The following is a 17045-nucleotide window of genomic DNA, read 5'->3' on the forward strand; positions in this document are numbered from 1 at the left end:
AGGGTGGATGCTTTCCAATTGGACTACATGTTGATCCAATCCAATATGCAAGACCCACAACATGCTTTGTGTAATCATTAAAGAAATTTATAGATGCCAATCAAATAATACCCAAGTACAAACGTGGAGTTCAAATGAGAGGTCTCCATAAGACTGAAGAAGTGGGCAATTTAATGAGACAAACACATTCTGGCCTGTTGTCAGAGCAATTTACTTCATTCACATCAGGATCTTACTGAAGATGAATTTTATCAAACATGCTTCTAAAGTCATATAGTAACTGTTATAGGATCTCTCTTTTGAATGGACTAATGAGAATTCAATTTGATGGGAAAAAAAAGGTGCCTCTAGATTTAATCCATTTGGACACACATTACTCATCATCATTTGTCACAGCAAGCCACTGTGGTATAATTACACCACAAAATCAAAACAAATACATCAGATTATAAAATAGGAAAACAGATTTTTCACTTAGTTCTAGGACTAATATTTTCATGAAAACATGGCATAAGTTTAATTTGGAATTTCTCCAAACTGTTAGTATTACATAGAACTTCTTAATAGGTACAGGTCAAATGCATATCCATAACACTACCTCAACTAATATAAAGTTAAAAATCACACAACACCAGATTATAGTCCAACAGGTTTATTTGGAAGCACTAGTTTTCAGACCACTGCTCCTTCATCAGATAGGAACATGTCCAAACTACGTTATCAACTGTAATCAAAGAATATATTTTAACCGCTTGGATCAATAAACTTTGGAGTTATAACTGAACAATTACAAGATTTATAAAGTGCAAACAGTTGCACAAGAAAAAGTTAACAATGTTTATGTGTCAAGGATATCCTGTTTGCATTGTAACCATGAGACATTTGCGTGCTGAATCAATTAATAACATTAAAGTATCAGAACACAACAAGTCTCCTGGCCACACGGGATAAAAGGAGCTCACTTGAAGAGATTCATTGTAAAGATTTGAAGAAAGAGGAATAGAACATTAGAAGCTATCTTGTAACCACTGGAGTTAGGTGGAGTCAGTGGGAAACAAGAATCATTTAAACTCTAGGAAAATGATTAATAGTCAAGGTCTTTTCCTAGGATAGAGGAGTTCAAAACTAGAGGGCATAGGTTTAAGGTGAGAGGAGGAACATGTAAGAAGGAGTTGAGGGGTAATTTCTTCACGCAGAGGGTGATGTGTGTATGGAATAAACTGCCAGAGGAAGTGGTAGCGGCTGGAACAACTACAACATTTAAAAGGCATGGGTATGCAAAGGAAGGGGTTAGAGAGATATGGGCCAAATGCTGGCAAATGGGACCAGGTCCATTAGGATGTCTGGTTAGCATAGATAACATGGACCAAAGGGTCTGTTTCCGTGCTGCATGATTCCATGACTACCTTTTTTTTTTGTTGAGCTGCTTAATAAATTGTCGTAATAATCATGGAGAAAGAGCCTTCCTGTCCAAAATTGATCAAAACTGGTTTTGAAACCTGTTGCTAAACAGTGAAAGCAACAAGTTTAGGCAGGATCAGGCAATTCTACAACCAGTGAACCAGATCAAAGCTCTGCCATATCAAATTGCGAATAGCAGTGACAAATAAATAATTAATGCTCCGAGGTGGTTCCAAAAACTTTCTCATCCTTAATCATAACTGAAGACCAGCATGTGCATGCAAAAGACAGAAGCGTTTGCAACCTTTGTAACCAAGAGGAAAACAGTATTGTTAAAGTCTAGATTTCAGTAACAGTTCATTATAGGTAGATTGCTCAGACTTGATTGTAGGAAGTTTAAATAAGGAAACCTAAAGGCTGAATCTGGGATTAGGAATGAGAAAAGTGAAATTATTCCTGTGTTTCAATTATTTTGAAGGGACTAGCCATTTTGGTGAAGACTGTGACCATGGGATAAGGGGTTATTGGGAGTGGCTGCCAGAGAAATGGTCAGGCAGTTAAAGTCTTTGCTCTCATAGAAGCTGAGCTCTGCTTGAAGAAGACACACGTTTGAAAGACTTAATAGTCGAATGTGCTGCCCTGTGTATGAAGGGGATTGCCAGTTTGTTGCATTAGCCATTTGAAATGTAACTTTTAGGTTTAATTTAGTAGAAACTATATTAATATGATATTGGTTTCATTATGACAGTAAGTTATAAAATATGAAATCTTGTCCAACAGGTTTTTAAAAAAATTATCTTCCCTCCACCATTAGACCAGAATAGTTTTGTTCCCTGATTATTGCGGTGTTCAGCTTCAGTCTGTGCCTGAATGCAGTAAAGCCTGGACAATATTCAGGCTAGGGCTAACAAGTGGCAAGTAACATTTATGTAACAAGTGGGCAGTTACCATCTCAACAAGAGAGTTTAACCATTTCCCCTTGATATTTAATAGCATTACTATCATTGAATCTTTCACTTAACAGCTGAGGACCTTAAATTTAAAATGGAACTAGCCACATTAGTACTGTGATTACAACAGCAGTACCAAAGTGAATTACGCACCATTTATAATACAGATTGCAGCAACCTGTCAAACATTTACTTGACAACATCTTCCAATCCACCATCTCTGTCAAAAAGATAGGCAAGAGCAGCAGGCATGTGGGAACACCACTTAGAAACAGACTTTCCAATCCTCATGGTGTCAAAATGGTTTCTCTAACATCACTATGAGAACTGGTACTGGAGACAGTCTGCTGTAAATCAAGCCTTAATACTCCCAGAGTTGTAACAAATCATAAAAGTATGCACAGCATTCCAATATACCTGACTTTCAGACCAAGGTTGATAGAAAGCACTGACCAGGTTTCTGTACTAAACAAGAATTATTTATTACAGGTAATTAGACTATAGCTACAGAAAACAGATATAAACCACTGGCATATAACAATAATAACCAAAACTTGACATCCATCAACAGAGAAATAGGGAAAATAGATTATTGGCAGAGGTAGAAAGTCAGTTTATTGATCTTTAGAACATAGAACATAGAACAATACAGCACAGAACAGGCCCTTCGGCCCACGATGTTGTGCCGAACATTTGTCCTAGCTTAAGCACCCATCCATGTACCTATCCAATTGCCTCTTAAAGTTCGCCAATGATTCTGACTCTGCCACTCCCACAGGCAGCGCAATCCATGCCCCCACCACTCTCTGGGTAAAGAACCTACCCCTGACATCTCCCCTATACCTTCCACCCTTCACCTTAAATTTATGTCCCCTTGTAACATACCCGGGGAAAAAGTTTCTGATTGTCTACTCTATCTATTCCCCTGATCATCTTATACACCTCTATCAAGTCACCCCTCATCCTTCTCCGCTCCAATGAGAAAAGGCCTAGCACGCTCAACCTATCCTCGTACGACCTATTCTCCATTCCAGGCAACATCCTGGTAAATCTTCTCTGCACCCTCTCTAAAGCTTCCACATCTTTCCTAAAGTGAGGCGACCAGAACTGCACACAGTACTCCAAATGTGGCCTAACCAAAGTCCTGAACAGCTGTAACATCACTTCACAACTCTTGAATTCAATCCCTCTGCTAATGAACGCTAATACACCATAGGCCTTCTTACAAGCTCTATCCACCTGAGTGGCAACTTTCAAAGATCTATGAACATAGACCCCAAGATCCCTCTGCTCCTCCACCTTACTAAGAACCCTACCGTTAACCCTGTATTCCGCATTCTTATTTGTCCTTCCAAAATGGACAACCTCACACTTGGCAGTGTTGAACTCCATCTGCCACTCCTCAGCCCAGCTCTGCATCATATCTAAGTCCCTTTGCAACTGACAACAGCCCTCCTCACTATCCACAACTCCACCAATCTTCGTATCATCTGCAAATTTACTGACCCACCTTTCGACTCCCTCTTCCAAGTCATTAATAAAAATTACAAACAGCAGAGGATCCAGAACTGATCCCTGCGGAACTCCACTTGTAACTGGGCTCCAGGCTGAATATTTACCATCTACCATTACTCTCTAATTTCGACCGGTTAGCCAGTTTTCTATCCAACTGGCCAAATTTCCCTCTATCCCATGCCTGCTGACTTTCCGCATAAGCCTACCATGGGGAACCTTATCAAATGCCTTACTAAAATCCATGTATACTACATCCACTGCTCCACCCTCATCCACATGCTTGGTCACCTCCTCAAAAGAATTCAATAAGACTTGTAAGGCAAGACCTACCCTTCACAAATCTGCGCTGGCTGTCCCTAATCAAGCAGTGTCTTTCCAGATACTCATAAATCCTATCCCTCAGTACCCTTTCCATTACTTTGCTTACCACCCAAGTAAGACTAACTGGCCTGTAATTCCCGGGGTTATCCCCATTCCCTTTTTTGAACAGGGGCACAACATTCGCCACTCTCCAGTCCCCTGGTACCACCCCTGTTGACAGTGAAGACGAAAAGATCATTGCCAACGGCTCTGCAATTTCCTCTCTTGCTTCCCACATAATCCTAGGATACATCCCGTCAGGCCTGGGGGACTTGTCTATCCTCAAGTTATTCAAAATGTCCAACACATCTTCCTTCCTAACAAGTATCTCCTCTAGCTTACCAGTCCATTTCACATTCTCCTCTTCAACAATATGGTCCCTCTCGTTTGCTTCTGGATTCACATGTTGAGATGATTCTTGTTTGGCTGGCCAGACATCCTATTGCTCAGATATCTTGGGATGCTTGCACTTGGAAAATTGATCAATTCAAAAGTCACACCTGGTTTTCTTCAGGTTTGAACAGAACTTTTGATGGCAGAGAACAGGCAGTTTCCAGGCTGGAAGATGATCTGCATATTCTTTTCTTTCTCTGTTTCTGCAGCTTGTTTCCAGCTCACGTCGCTCAATCTGAGAACTAATCTCTTGCCAGAAAGCAAAAAGATCTTTGTCATCGTTAACTGGTCACTAGTCCAGAGACCAATCAACTTATTAGTGTCACCTGATTGCCACTGAATACAGAATCTCTCAGCTCTGCTTCACCTACAACTTAAAACTTTAATTATTGCTGGCTCAAACAGGCTTTTATGATCTTGTCACACGAATTAGACTATTTGCTTTTCAAAACATGTAGCAAAAAAACCCTTAAAAATCTTAAAATAATTCTCTTTTCTTTCAGTCCACACAAATAAAAATACACTCTCTTTATAGAATACCCTGACCACACAAACTCTAATGGTCCAAACTGACAAATCACCAATTTCATAAGGGCAATTAAGATTGGGTAATAAATGTTGGGCTTACTTGTAATACCCATGTTGCATGAATGAATAAAATGTACATGTAAATTTGTAAATGTTTGGAAAGGTTATTTAGTTCACTGAAATCTTCAGTCCGATTTATGATCCTACAGTCTGTTACTTATTGCAAGAACAAATTTAGATTTTGAATGTAGTACATACCAGATGATGCATGCAAAGCCACGTGTTCCTGGTAAGGAGTGTAATACTTGTATCGCTTGCCACAGTATTCACAGATGTAGCTACCTGTTTCTGGACAGTTAAATAAAATAAATGAGAATCAACAGCCAACTCTCAGTTCTCGTTTTAGCAGGAAACTCAAGAATGATAAACAACAGAAAAATATTACAATCCAGCTATAACAAGTGTTGTAATAATGATTTAGTGGACATTTCTACTTTAACAATTCTGGACAGCAAATTAAAAATGCATCACTTTCTCATTGGAGGGGGAAAAACAGTTAAGAATCTCTTTTCCTGGAGCACTTGGGTTAATAAACTATATTGGGCTTAGTAAAGATTTATGACTAAAGACACTGCGCTTCTTTATCAAATAATAATGGAACTGAAAACAGGTGAAGAGGGTGGACAGACTGCAAGCACATGGCACTGCATTCTTTCCTCTTGCAATTCATTGATACAAATATGAAAATGCTCTAGCACAAACATTTGCATACTTAATATGTTACATTCATACTCATAACAGCTGCAATTACAGCACCTGGTTATGTATCAGCAATTGTTAAAAATGTTCAATTTCCCAACATTGGAAACCTTTGAAAACCATAAAAGTTTGCAAGTAACAACTGGTCGAATAAAATACGTTTGGGGCCCAATTTTCAATTCAATTTTACATTTTCACTGTATCTATGCACAATTGGGGAGATGTGGGTGGCACGGTGGCACAGTGGTTAGCACTGCTGCCTCACAGCGCCAGAGACCCGGGTTCAATTCCCGACTCAGGCGACTGACTGTGTGGAGTTTGCACGTTCTCCCCGTGTCTGTGTGGGTTTCCTCCGGGTGCTCCGGTTTCTTCCACAGTCACAAAGATGTGCACGTCAGGTGAATTGGCCATGCTAAATTGCCCGTATTGTTAGGTAAAGGGGTAAATGTACGGGAATGGGTGGGTTACGCTTCGGCGGGTCAGTGTGGACTTGTTGGGCCGAAGGGCCTGTTTACACACTGTATGTAATTAGTTTACTTATTAGTTTAGTTTCCTTATTAGTTTACTTTCCCTTGTTTTACATGCCCTTGCAATTTTTCAACTGAATCATTTTACTTATACTCCAGGTTCCAGTTTGGTGCTCAACATTAGATAGCTGCTCATTCCTTGTGTGCTTCAAATTTTAAAATACCTTTTATAACTAAGCTTTCAGCAAAATAAAAATGCGTTCAATAATCAAGTCTAAAACATGGACAATCAAGTTGCAAAAATTGGCCAAAACAATGTTTTAACAGATGTTTTGGAAAATAATTTCAAAAATTCCTGCCACATTAGTATTTTGATGAGCCTGTTGTTTTCCCAGCAACACATATAAACACATTTTTCTGATATAACGTGGCACTAGTAAAATTGAAGGGACTGTGACACACGAACAATGCAAGCTTTCACTATGCATATATTTTCTCCAAGTAAAGATTCATACTTGAGCCAGGGCTGCGGACAGTTTCCTCCACCTGTTCAGTTTTCACTTCTGCTGGTGTCTCAACTGCCTGATCATAAGGATCTATAATTAAGAAAGATGTTTAATTAATTTTATAACATCACAGTGCAAGTTGAGTACCATGAATTCATACAATAACTTCTTACCCCATAAGAATTAGTTTCACCTGAGAAAGTGTGCTTGAATGTCACTGCTGGATGTGCCCTTCCAATATATATATATATATATACACACATTACAGTAAAATATCCATAACTTACTGTAAATTTACAAACACTTTTCATGCTGCAGGTTAATACACATTACAAATCATAAGAATTATATTAGGAATCAGAAGAGAGATGACACTGTTGTCCCTTGCATCCTGGATACTTTGTGCATAACTCATTCCACTTCTCACCCACAGAAGTCCTTCGTGAGTAATTAGAAATGAAAAGCTTTTAGCTGTTGCCTACAATTTCCAGTATTGTTTCATTTTTCTTTTGAGTGTCAAATATTTTGACATTAACATTCAGTGGCATTTAGAAATTGGCAAATCTCCTATAAATCTGAAATTGATATTTATTTTCACATCAATCATCAGCTACATGCATTTGTGCTAGTCCAAAACAAAGTGAAACAACTACTTTGCAAATACATACCATCTACTGCATGTAAATCCCTGTGTTCTTGGAAACAGCTATAATATTTGTATTTCTTGCCACAGATGTCACACATATATCTAAAATTCTCTGTAAATCAAAAGGAGAAAACAAGTCAATAAGGTGGCTTGCTTTCCATTTTCTGTCCCAAAAGCTTTGCTAAAACATGAGGGAATTCTTACACTTCAAAATACACTGCACAAAGTAGTTTTGAAACTACTGCTGCAATACTTGCATGTCTCTTTCTTGTTTACATTTGCTTGAACATTTATTCTTGGCTTTACAGGAGGGTCAGGGTACTAATCTTATTGGATTATTCGTGCAGACCTGATCATATTAACCAAGATTTGATAATGTTATTACATCCTCATTACGTAGACTTTGTTGTATGCATAATGAGTGTTTGTCATTGCAGAGAATTGACAAATCATCCATGAACAGATGACGAAAATACATAAATGGGAACCCAAATAGAAATCATGAATGCTAATTCTTTTCTCAGTTAAGAGCAACAGTGCCCAAATTCAAGCAGACAGTACATAATTAGCAATTTTATTGAACCAGTCAATGAAAATCCCTCATTCAACTGATATTACCCAGAGATCTCAAATTTAAGAAATTATACTCACAAACACAAAACATTTATGATGGCAGAATGTGAAAATAACTAAAAGCAGCTCTGAAAAAGCCTGAAAACTTATTTTGTTACTTCCAGTTAAGTGAAATTGCATAAACTGAACTTCAATCAATGCCAAAACAGCCAGACAGTAATTGGAATGCACATAGTTCAAATCACATGCTGAAGGAAAAACCCTGTCTACTTCATCCTATAGATTAATTTTATTTTGTTTGCTGGGTAACCTGCAAAAAAAATGCAAACTCAATCCAACTTAGTACGCACGATATAAAACGTGTGTAAGGAAAACTAAGCAAATGACGTAGTTAGCTCTTGGTTTGCAAGCGACAGCACACAGAAAATTAATCTTCCATTCCAGAAGATATAATCATCATCGACGGTCCCTAGCAGATGAGGATAATTTGCTTCCATTCTCGGGGGCAGTCCGTAGCTGAAGGTACGGACTGGTGCAGCTTCCACAGGCTCTGTTATACTTGGGACAGACAATGACCGTAGCAAGGGTGGGTGGGACATTGGTGTGGCAGCACGCTCCTTTTGCTTGGCTTCTGCTTCTTCCCCTCAACAAGTCTCAAGATGCTCAACACCTTCCCGGATGCTCTTCTTCCACTTTGGATAGTTTTGGGCCAGTGATTGCCAAGAGTCTGTTGGGAATGCTGCCCTTCGCTAGTGAGGCCTTGAGGGGATCACTGAAGCACTTCTTCTGTCCAGTAGGCCTCGCCTGCTGTTTCAAAGCTGGTAGTACAGCACCTGCTTGGGGAATCTCGTGCTGGTCATGGGAGGATATGCCCAGCCCATTGTAGCCAATTAAGGGTGGTCAGTGCCTCGATGTTGGCCTGGCTGTGGACGCTGATATTGGTGCATCTTTCTCCCCAACAGATTCGCAGGATTTTGCGCAGGCAATGTTGGTATACTAGTCCATCCATGTAGATAATCCACATCTCAGAACCGTATAGGAGGGCAGAAACCACCACATCTTTGTAAGCCATGATATTGGTGTCGGGCCTGATGTTGTTGTTCCCAGACACTTTTTCCCTCAGGCAGCCAAAGGTTGCACTGGCACACTAGATCTCTTTATCAATAGCTACTTTGGCCAATAGGACTCTCTTGAATTATGTGGAAGCAGTCAATGTTCTCGAAGGCCTCCTGTGGACCTTGATGATCAGGGGTTCAGTCCACAATGCCAGGCCAGGTTGGTGGAGGACCTTCATCTTGTGGGTGATCAGTGCGAGACCCACACTCTCATATGCCTCCCTAAAAGGTGCTGATGACGATCTGGAGTACATTCTGAAATTGCACATACACAGGCATCATCTGCATACTGCAGCTTGATGATGCTAGTTTGGGTGACTTTCCTTTTAGCTTGAAGGCGGTGGAGGGTAAATAATTTCCCGCTGGTTCTCTAAGTTTCCACTGCACAACAGATGCAGAAGAAATGCAGAGAAAATCATCTATCCATGTACATGGCCTTCTTTAACCTTACAAAGGCCTTTGACAAAGTCAAAAATCACAACACCAGGTTGTAGTCGAAGAGGTTTATTTGGAAGCACTAGCTTTCGGAGTGCTGTTCCTTCATCAGGTAGTTGAGGAGTATATGATTATAGGATTTAGAGAAAAAGGTTTTACAGCGTGAGGCAACTGAAATTATATATCGAAAAAGGGTTGGACTGTTTGTTAAGTCTTTCATCTTTTAGAATGGGCATGTTGGTTTCAGTTCTTTCATATGTAAACTCCAGAGTTTTCTTATAATTACATTTTCAAGTGAACTTTAGCAATAGGTGCAATGTTGGCCTAAGTAATGCATTGAAGGTGTGAGGGGGTGCCCTGTGTGAGGCTGCCTGTGCCCCAATGTTCAGACAGGTTCTAACGTAAAAGAGGGATTTACGGAATCTTACATGGATTCATGCTGTTTTTGAGCAAAAATAAAATGTAATTCTGCAAGTAACAAATCAAACATAACATATTAGCTTGACGACCTTGCGTCACTGTTTCCCTCTCTATAGGTGACGAGTATCTCCAGTCTCTCTTGTTTTTATTTCTATTTTCCAGCTTCTGCAGTATTTTGCTTTTATGTTAAAATTAAAATGTTCAAGATTTGCTTCCAGGTGGAATTTACAGAGCAGAAGCAACAACTGGAGAGTCAGCATTTCAAGGGGAAAGGAGAAAAGAGAGATTCAAAAATGATGATGGAAAAGTGGGCTGGAAAAGATGAAACAGCTTGTCTGGGTGCCTTAAAAGGCACAATGCTGTTATGATTTCCAAATGGAAAGGCAATCTTTCCAACTGTGAAATAAATGATAAAGAAATTGCCAATAATATACATCAAGAAATAGACAAAATGAATCAGCAGGATTATAAAAATAGAACTGCAGCATTTTAATTGAACAAGAAATGAACAGTGCATTTTGAATAATGTTACTAACATGACAGTCCTGTTATTTAACAAGAACTCCTTAGTTAGATCTTATCCAAAATTAGTTGAATTATCATTCACACCTCAGCATTTGATTTCATTTTCATTAATTCTTGGTGATGACATTTTTATTTTTCTTTGCGTCATAGAAAGTTTGCCATGGTACAGAATATGTTGTTTGCAAATAACGCAGAGAAGGAAAGAGGGATAAATTTCACTCGGCTCCATTAGAAAATCATATATTTGACTTCTTAAAAAAAACATGAGATTAAATTTACTACCAAGAATTTTCTAATTGGGGAAACTCAGTTTATAAGCAAGGACTTAAAATAATACCTGTTTATTGTTGCCAAAGTATGTTAATAAAACTATTCTCTTTCAAGTGAAGTTAATAATCACACAACACCAGATTATAGCCCAACAGGTTTATTTCGAAGTACTAGCTTTCAGAGTGCTGCTCCTTCATCAGGTAACCAGTTGGACTGTACCCTGTGCTGAGAGATTTTTAACTTTGCAAACCCCAATCCAGCACCGGCACCTCCACATCATGGCTTTCAAATGAAGATACCTTAATCTGGTTTATTTTCTTCTTGTCATCTGGTTCAGTGATAAGAAGAAAGTAAACTCCATCCTCCTTTCAAGAATTAAACTCAGTGCTCTTCCATACTGTGCTTAATTACTGCTGTCAGAAACTTTACTAATGTGGCATGTATCCCTCAATTATAAATCCAAGACCGAATGTTTAATCATCACATGCACAAAAGCACAAATCATATGATCTGCAGTTTCAATATATTTGCAAACGCTTAGCATTTCCACATCAATGCAGAATTGTCAATTTTTAAATTAATAATGTCATGTGAGCAACATGCAGGATTATTAAATCACAATTAGCTAGGAAGACCGTACATTTCAAGACAAGACAACATTCTTCCACTTGCCCCCACAGTTTGAAATCAGTTACAGGAAAAGAAATAAAAAGCACAAATATGACAGGTAGCACATGATATAGAACTGGAGAAGAGCAATAATATCACGAATAGTTTATGACTTGGAGATGCCGATGTTGGACAAGGATGTACAAAGTTAAAAATCACACATCAGGTTATAGTCCAACCGGTTTATTTGGAAGCACTAGCTTTCTGAGCACTGCTCCTTCATCAGGTGGTTGTGGAGTATAAGATCGTAAGACCCAGAATTTATCACAAAGGTTTACAGCGTGATGTAACTGAAATTATATATTGAAAAAGACCTGGATTGTGTGTTAAGTCTCTCATCTTTTAGAATAAACATGTTGGTTTCAGTTCTTTCATATGTAAATCGCACAACATTTAAAAGTTCCAATCTCAAGTGAACTTTAACAATCGGTGTCATGTCGGTTCAGATAATGTATTTAAAGTGTGAGCTGCCCTGTGAGAGACTGTCTGTGCCACAATGGTCAGACTGATTCTAATCTAAAAAATGGATTTACAGAATCTTACATGGATTCATGCAATTTTTGAGCAAAGCAAAATGTAATTCTGCAAGTACAAATTCACCCCACAAACTTGTGTGTATGTGTGCATGTGGTTGTTTGTGTGCGCGCGCGCAGGTGGGGGCAGGGGTTATGAGTGTCTGTGAGAGAGTGTGTGTATGTGTGCGAGTGTAAAGGGGTATAAGTCTGTTAGAGGGTGCATGTGAGAGTATGGGAGTGTACGTGTGAGCATATGAAAGGGTCTGCATGAGTGTGTGGGTCTGTAGGAGTGTGTCTGTTGCAATGGGGTCACCTGTAACGTGACATGAACCCAAGGCCTTCCCCATGGGTACTGAACTTGGAAATCAGCCTCTGCTCAGCAACTTTGTCATTGCTTGTCCCGAAGTCCGCCCTGGAGGACTGTCACCCAAAGGTCAGAGGTCAAATGTCCTGGACCGCTGAAGTGTTCCCTGACTGTTGATTATTGGGCAGTGTCCATTCAGAATATAGTTTTTTCGAATTTTGAGAAGATTTGTATCTTGGTTGAGGTTCTGGATGTAGGTTTGCTCGCCGAGCTACTAGATAACATCTTCAGTGAGCCTCCGGACAAAGCACTGCTGGTGTTTCCTGCTTTCTATTTATATGTTTGAGTTTCCTTGGCTTGATGTCATTTCCTGTTCTTTTTCTCAAGTGTGGTAAATGGGATCCAAGTCAATGTGTTCCGGTTGGAATGACATGTTTCTAGGAATTCTCGTGCATGTCTCTGTTCAGCTTGTCTTAGGATGGATGTGTTGTCCCAGTTGAAGTGGTGTCCTTCCTTATCTGTATGTAAGGATACTAGTGAGAGAGGGTCATGTCGTTTTGTGGTTAGTTGATGTACATATATCCTGGTGGTTAGTTTTTCTGCCTGTTTGTCCAATGTAGTGTTTGTTACAGTCCCTGCACTGTATTTTGTAAATGACATTAGTTTTGCTCATTGTCTATATAGGGTCTTTCAAGTTTATTAGCTGCTGTTTTAGTGTGTTAGTGGGTTTGTCGGCTACCATGATGCCAATGTGTCCGAGTAGTCTGGCAGTCATTTCTGAAATGTCTGATGTAGGGGAGAGTGGCTAGGATTTCCTGGACACGTTTTTGTCTGCTTGTCTGAGTTTGTTGCTGAGAAATCGGCAGACTGTGTTCATTGGGTACCCATTCTTTTTGAATATACTATGTAGGTGATTTTCCTCTGCTCTGTGTAGTTCCTCTGTGCTGCAGTGTGTGGTGGCCCGTTGAAATAATGTTCTGACGCAGCTTTGTTTGTGGATGTTGGGGTGATTGTTTCTCTAGTTCAATATTTGGCCCGTATTTGTTGTTTTCCTGGATGTCCAGGATACATGAACATCAACTAGCCACAAAACGACATGACTCTCTCTCACTAGTATCCTTACATACAGATAAAGAAGGACACCACTTTGACGGGGACAACACATCCATCCTAGGACAAGCCGAACAGAGACATGCATGAGAATTCCTAGAAGCATGGTATTCCAACTGGAACCCTATCAACAAACACAATGACTTGGATCCCATTTACCACCCCCGAGAAAAGTAACTGGCAATGATATCACCATAGGAAATGATGTCACCACAGGAAATGACATCACTAAGCCAAGGAAACCCAAACATACAAGTAGAAAGCAGGAAACACAGCAGTGCTTCGTCCGAAGGCTACTGAAGATGTTACCCTAATATGGTGACGAAACGTGAAAATGAACCTTCCAGCTCAGCGAGCAAACCTACATCCAGAGAATATAGTTTATTCTGTGAATTCAAAAAATCCTTGCACAAATCAATTCTATCCCCTGTCCACCCCTACTTAAACAGGAGTAGAATTCAAAGAATTCATCAATATCCTCAGGAATTACCAAACCTCCATCAACCTAAATGAACATACAAGGAAAGCATTAATATCCTAGGTACCATAGTATTCAAATTAGAGCACGATTAAACAAGCAAAGATGTATTTCCCATGGTAACTGACATATGTACAAAAAGCCAACATATTAAATGTACCTTCCATAGATTGGTACGGTCACAATGCATTGCCATCATATATGCACAAAGTCTGAACATTTTAACCAAGCAGTCACTACCCTCTTTACTACATCCCGAATCTCAATTCCAAGATTTACATTTAATAACAGAGTGTTTATTACAATAGAACAATGCACTACATTTCCCACCATGTAATAGTTGTTAAACAAATGCAGCATTAAGCTATAGATTTCATTTTCAAGTTTTCATTACATCAATGATTTTCAGTTTTCCGGGTTTGGGTGTGTCTGAGCACTCCTTTTCAGTCTCTTTCTCCCCACTCAACCTCTTTCCCTCCCCTCCCTTCCAGCCAGTGTTTTGCATTCTAACTTCCTATGTTGGCGTTGAAAATGAAAGCAGTAAATTTAAGTTTGTCTGCTGTATGTAAGTCTTCCATCCTATAACCGCATCACCATTTAATGAGCGAATGTAGTGACAGAAAGGAATTTATAACAGATTATACTTTAAGATAAGACTGTTACATATCAAAACAGAGACAAAAATCATATTGATACCTTGTGATCCAAACATCTGGAACACTTAATACCCCTTCACTCGGAGAATCCATTTGGTTCTGACCAATCCAGTGTGCAAGCTCACTGGAGATTGAGTAAGTGTAAAGAAAAGCAGAAATCTTTAAATGAAGGGAAATCAGCCAAACGTACTTCTGCTAAGAAAACAACTGGGGGAAGAAATGTTTATTTTTAGCTTGCAGATTTTAATGCCCTCAAAGTTTTCATAGGACCAATTTCTTCATTTAATTTTACTGCTGATTTACTCGAACATGCCTTCCTTTTTCACGTCTTGTGTTATGCGAAGTGACATAGATAGTAAATGATGTTAGAAATTGGCTAAAAAAGGGAGAAAACAGATTCCGGTGTCAAAAGCAGTTTTTCCATTGTGGTTGAAGTGGAAACCAGCATCCCACAGGATTCAGTTCAGTTCACTGTGGCTATCAAATTTTATGTACAGGGAGTTTTGGCAAAATCTGTAGATGATAGCAAATAGAAGGCATAATTCATTCTTTAGAAAAGGAATAATAAGCCAAGGGCATGGAGCAAATGGTGAAGAGGTTTAAAGAGCATTTCAAATGTACAAATACCATGTGATACGTTTTAGAAAAATAGTAATAATAAATAAAGATAAATTTGATGCTTTGGGGATAAAGATCCACTAGACAATAATGCCAGCACACAGGGTTATTAAAGCTGTTAAAAAAGGTAACACGAGTTTAACACTTTCATCACCAAAGCTAGATATATGGAGTCATAACAACTCTAAATGCAGTATGTGATTTACATGGTAGGAAGAATATTGAGGACACAACACACATTCACCAAGATATTGACTGGTAAGAGGAAATACAAATTCAAAACTAAGCTTTTGAAAATTAGGACTAAAATCATTTGAACATTTCAAATTGAAAGCCATAGAAATGTACAGCTCAAAACACACCCTTTGGTCCAACTTGTCTATGCCGACCAGATATCCTAAATTAATGAAGTCCCATTTGTCAGCATTTGGCCCATATCCCTCTAAATCCTTCCTATTCATATACCCATCCAGATGCATTTTACATGTTGTAATTGTACCAGCCTCCACCACCTCCCCCAGCAGCTCATTCCATACACGCACCACCCTCTGCGTGACAAGGTTCCCCCTTAAGTTCCTTTTAAATCTTTCCCTTCTTACATTAAAACTATGGCCCCTGGTTTTGGACTCCCCTACCCTGGAAAAAGACCAGGATTTTTCCTAAAGCAGGGAGAGCAGAATTGAACACTATTCCAAAAGTGGCCTAACTAATATTCTGTACAACCGCAACATGAATCCCAACTCCTATACTCAATGCACTGACCAATTAAGGCAAGCATACTAAATGCCTTCTGCACTATCCTGTCCACCTGCAACTCCAACTTGCACTCCAAAGTCTCTGTTCAGCAACATTCCCTACAACCTTACCATTAAGTGTATAATTCCTGCCCTGATTTGCCGTACCAAATGTAGCACTTCACATTTATCTTAATTAAACTCCTGAGTGCATTGGCCCATCTGATCAAGGCCCCCCATTGTACTGAGGTAGCCTTCTTCGCTGTCCACTGCGCCATCTATTTTGGTGTCATCTGCAAAGTTAACTCCGAAATTCACATCTAAATTAGCGTGATGTAAAGGTGTTTAAATCTAAAGGATTAGATAGTAGACAGAAGCAGACTGTTTTCAGTAACTTAAGGCTCTAAAATACGAGGCCTGACAAGATTAAAATTAGAGATTTCAAAAGAGAAAGAGGACTTCATTTCCAGCCTTAGTGGTTGAAACTACATCATTTATCATTGAACTGGATAGATGGATTGAGAAAAAACAGTTGAAAGGATGTAAGAGCAGAGTTGGCAAATGTAATTAGAACTATTTGTTTGTGGAGGGTTAACCCAACACAAACCATTTTGGTTGAATGACCTGCGCATATGTACATATTTCTTTTGAGAAATACATGGCTTTTCCTTGCTTTAAGTCCTATTATTTGCTGAAATGGTTTTTCCTTTGTGCTATCTTCCACTTTCCTGATATCCTTCAAAGCTTACTTTACTGGTCGATCAAGTTCTATTTTAAGCTCAAATCCAATGCTTAAGCCTAACACCCTACTGTGCTGACCTTATATACATAGGAACCTCAACCATCTGAATTTTGGATTATCCGAAGAAGATCTCAAGGTCCCCATAGAAACATTACATCAAAGAGGTGTTTTCAACACTGATTACGTCTTTTGTTTACAATGATTAAAAATGAACTCGGCTTACTGAAATGCTGTGGAGAAGAGTCCTGAACATCGATGAGAGGCCAGCCACCCTCCCCAAAGGACTGACCGTCTGCCCACAACCTCCCCCCCCACCCCCCAACACTTTCCCTGGAGTTCTACACAGGGGTGTACCC

The 17045-nt window shown here is 39.3% G+C and overlaps 1 protein-coding gene across 9 annotated transcripts in view; it reads right to left on the reverse strand.

Moving 5' to 3' along the window:
• Positions 1-17045, reverse strand: part of znf618 (zinc finger protein 618) — a 129232-nt gene that overhangs the window by 28663 nt on the left and 83524 nt on the right. For 7 of the 9 annotated variants that reach the window (XM_043720062.2, XM_043720060.2, XM_043720057.2 and 4 more), the window contains 3 exons: positions 7548-7637; positions 6889-6969; positions 5406-5495 (listed from right to left, as the gene is read on the reverse strand). In XM_043720062.2, the coding sequence (XP_043575997.1) occupies positions 5406-5495; positions 6889-6969; positions 7548-7637 (261 nt within the window). The remainder of the gene's footprint in view (positions 1-5405; positions 5496-6888; positions 6970-7547; positions 7638-17045) is intronic. The other 2 variants (XM_043720059.2, XM_043720058.2) reach the window with 1 other exon arrangement.

The sequence above is a fragment of the Chiloscyllium plagiosum genome, unplaced genomic scaffold, assembly GCF_037043375.1.
Source record: "Chiloscyllium plagiosum isolate Xiang-an unplaced genomic scaffold, Cpla_swu_hap1 HiC_scaffold_21, whole genome shotgun sequence".
Lineage (NCBI taxonomy): Eukaryota > Metazoa > Chordata > Chondrichthyes > Orectolobiformes > Hemiscylliidae > Chiloscyllium > Chiloscyllium plagiosum.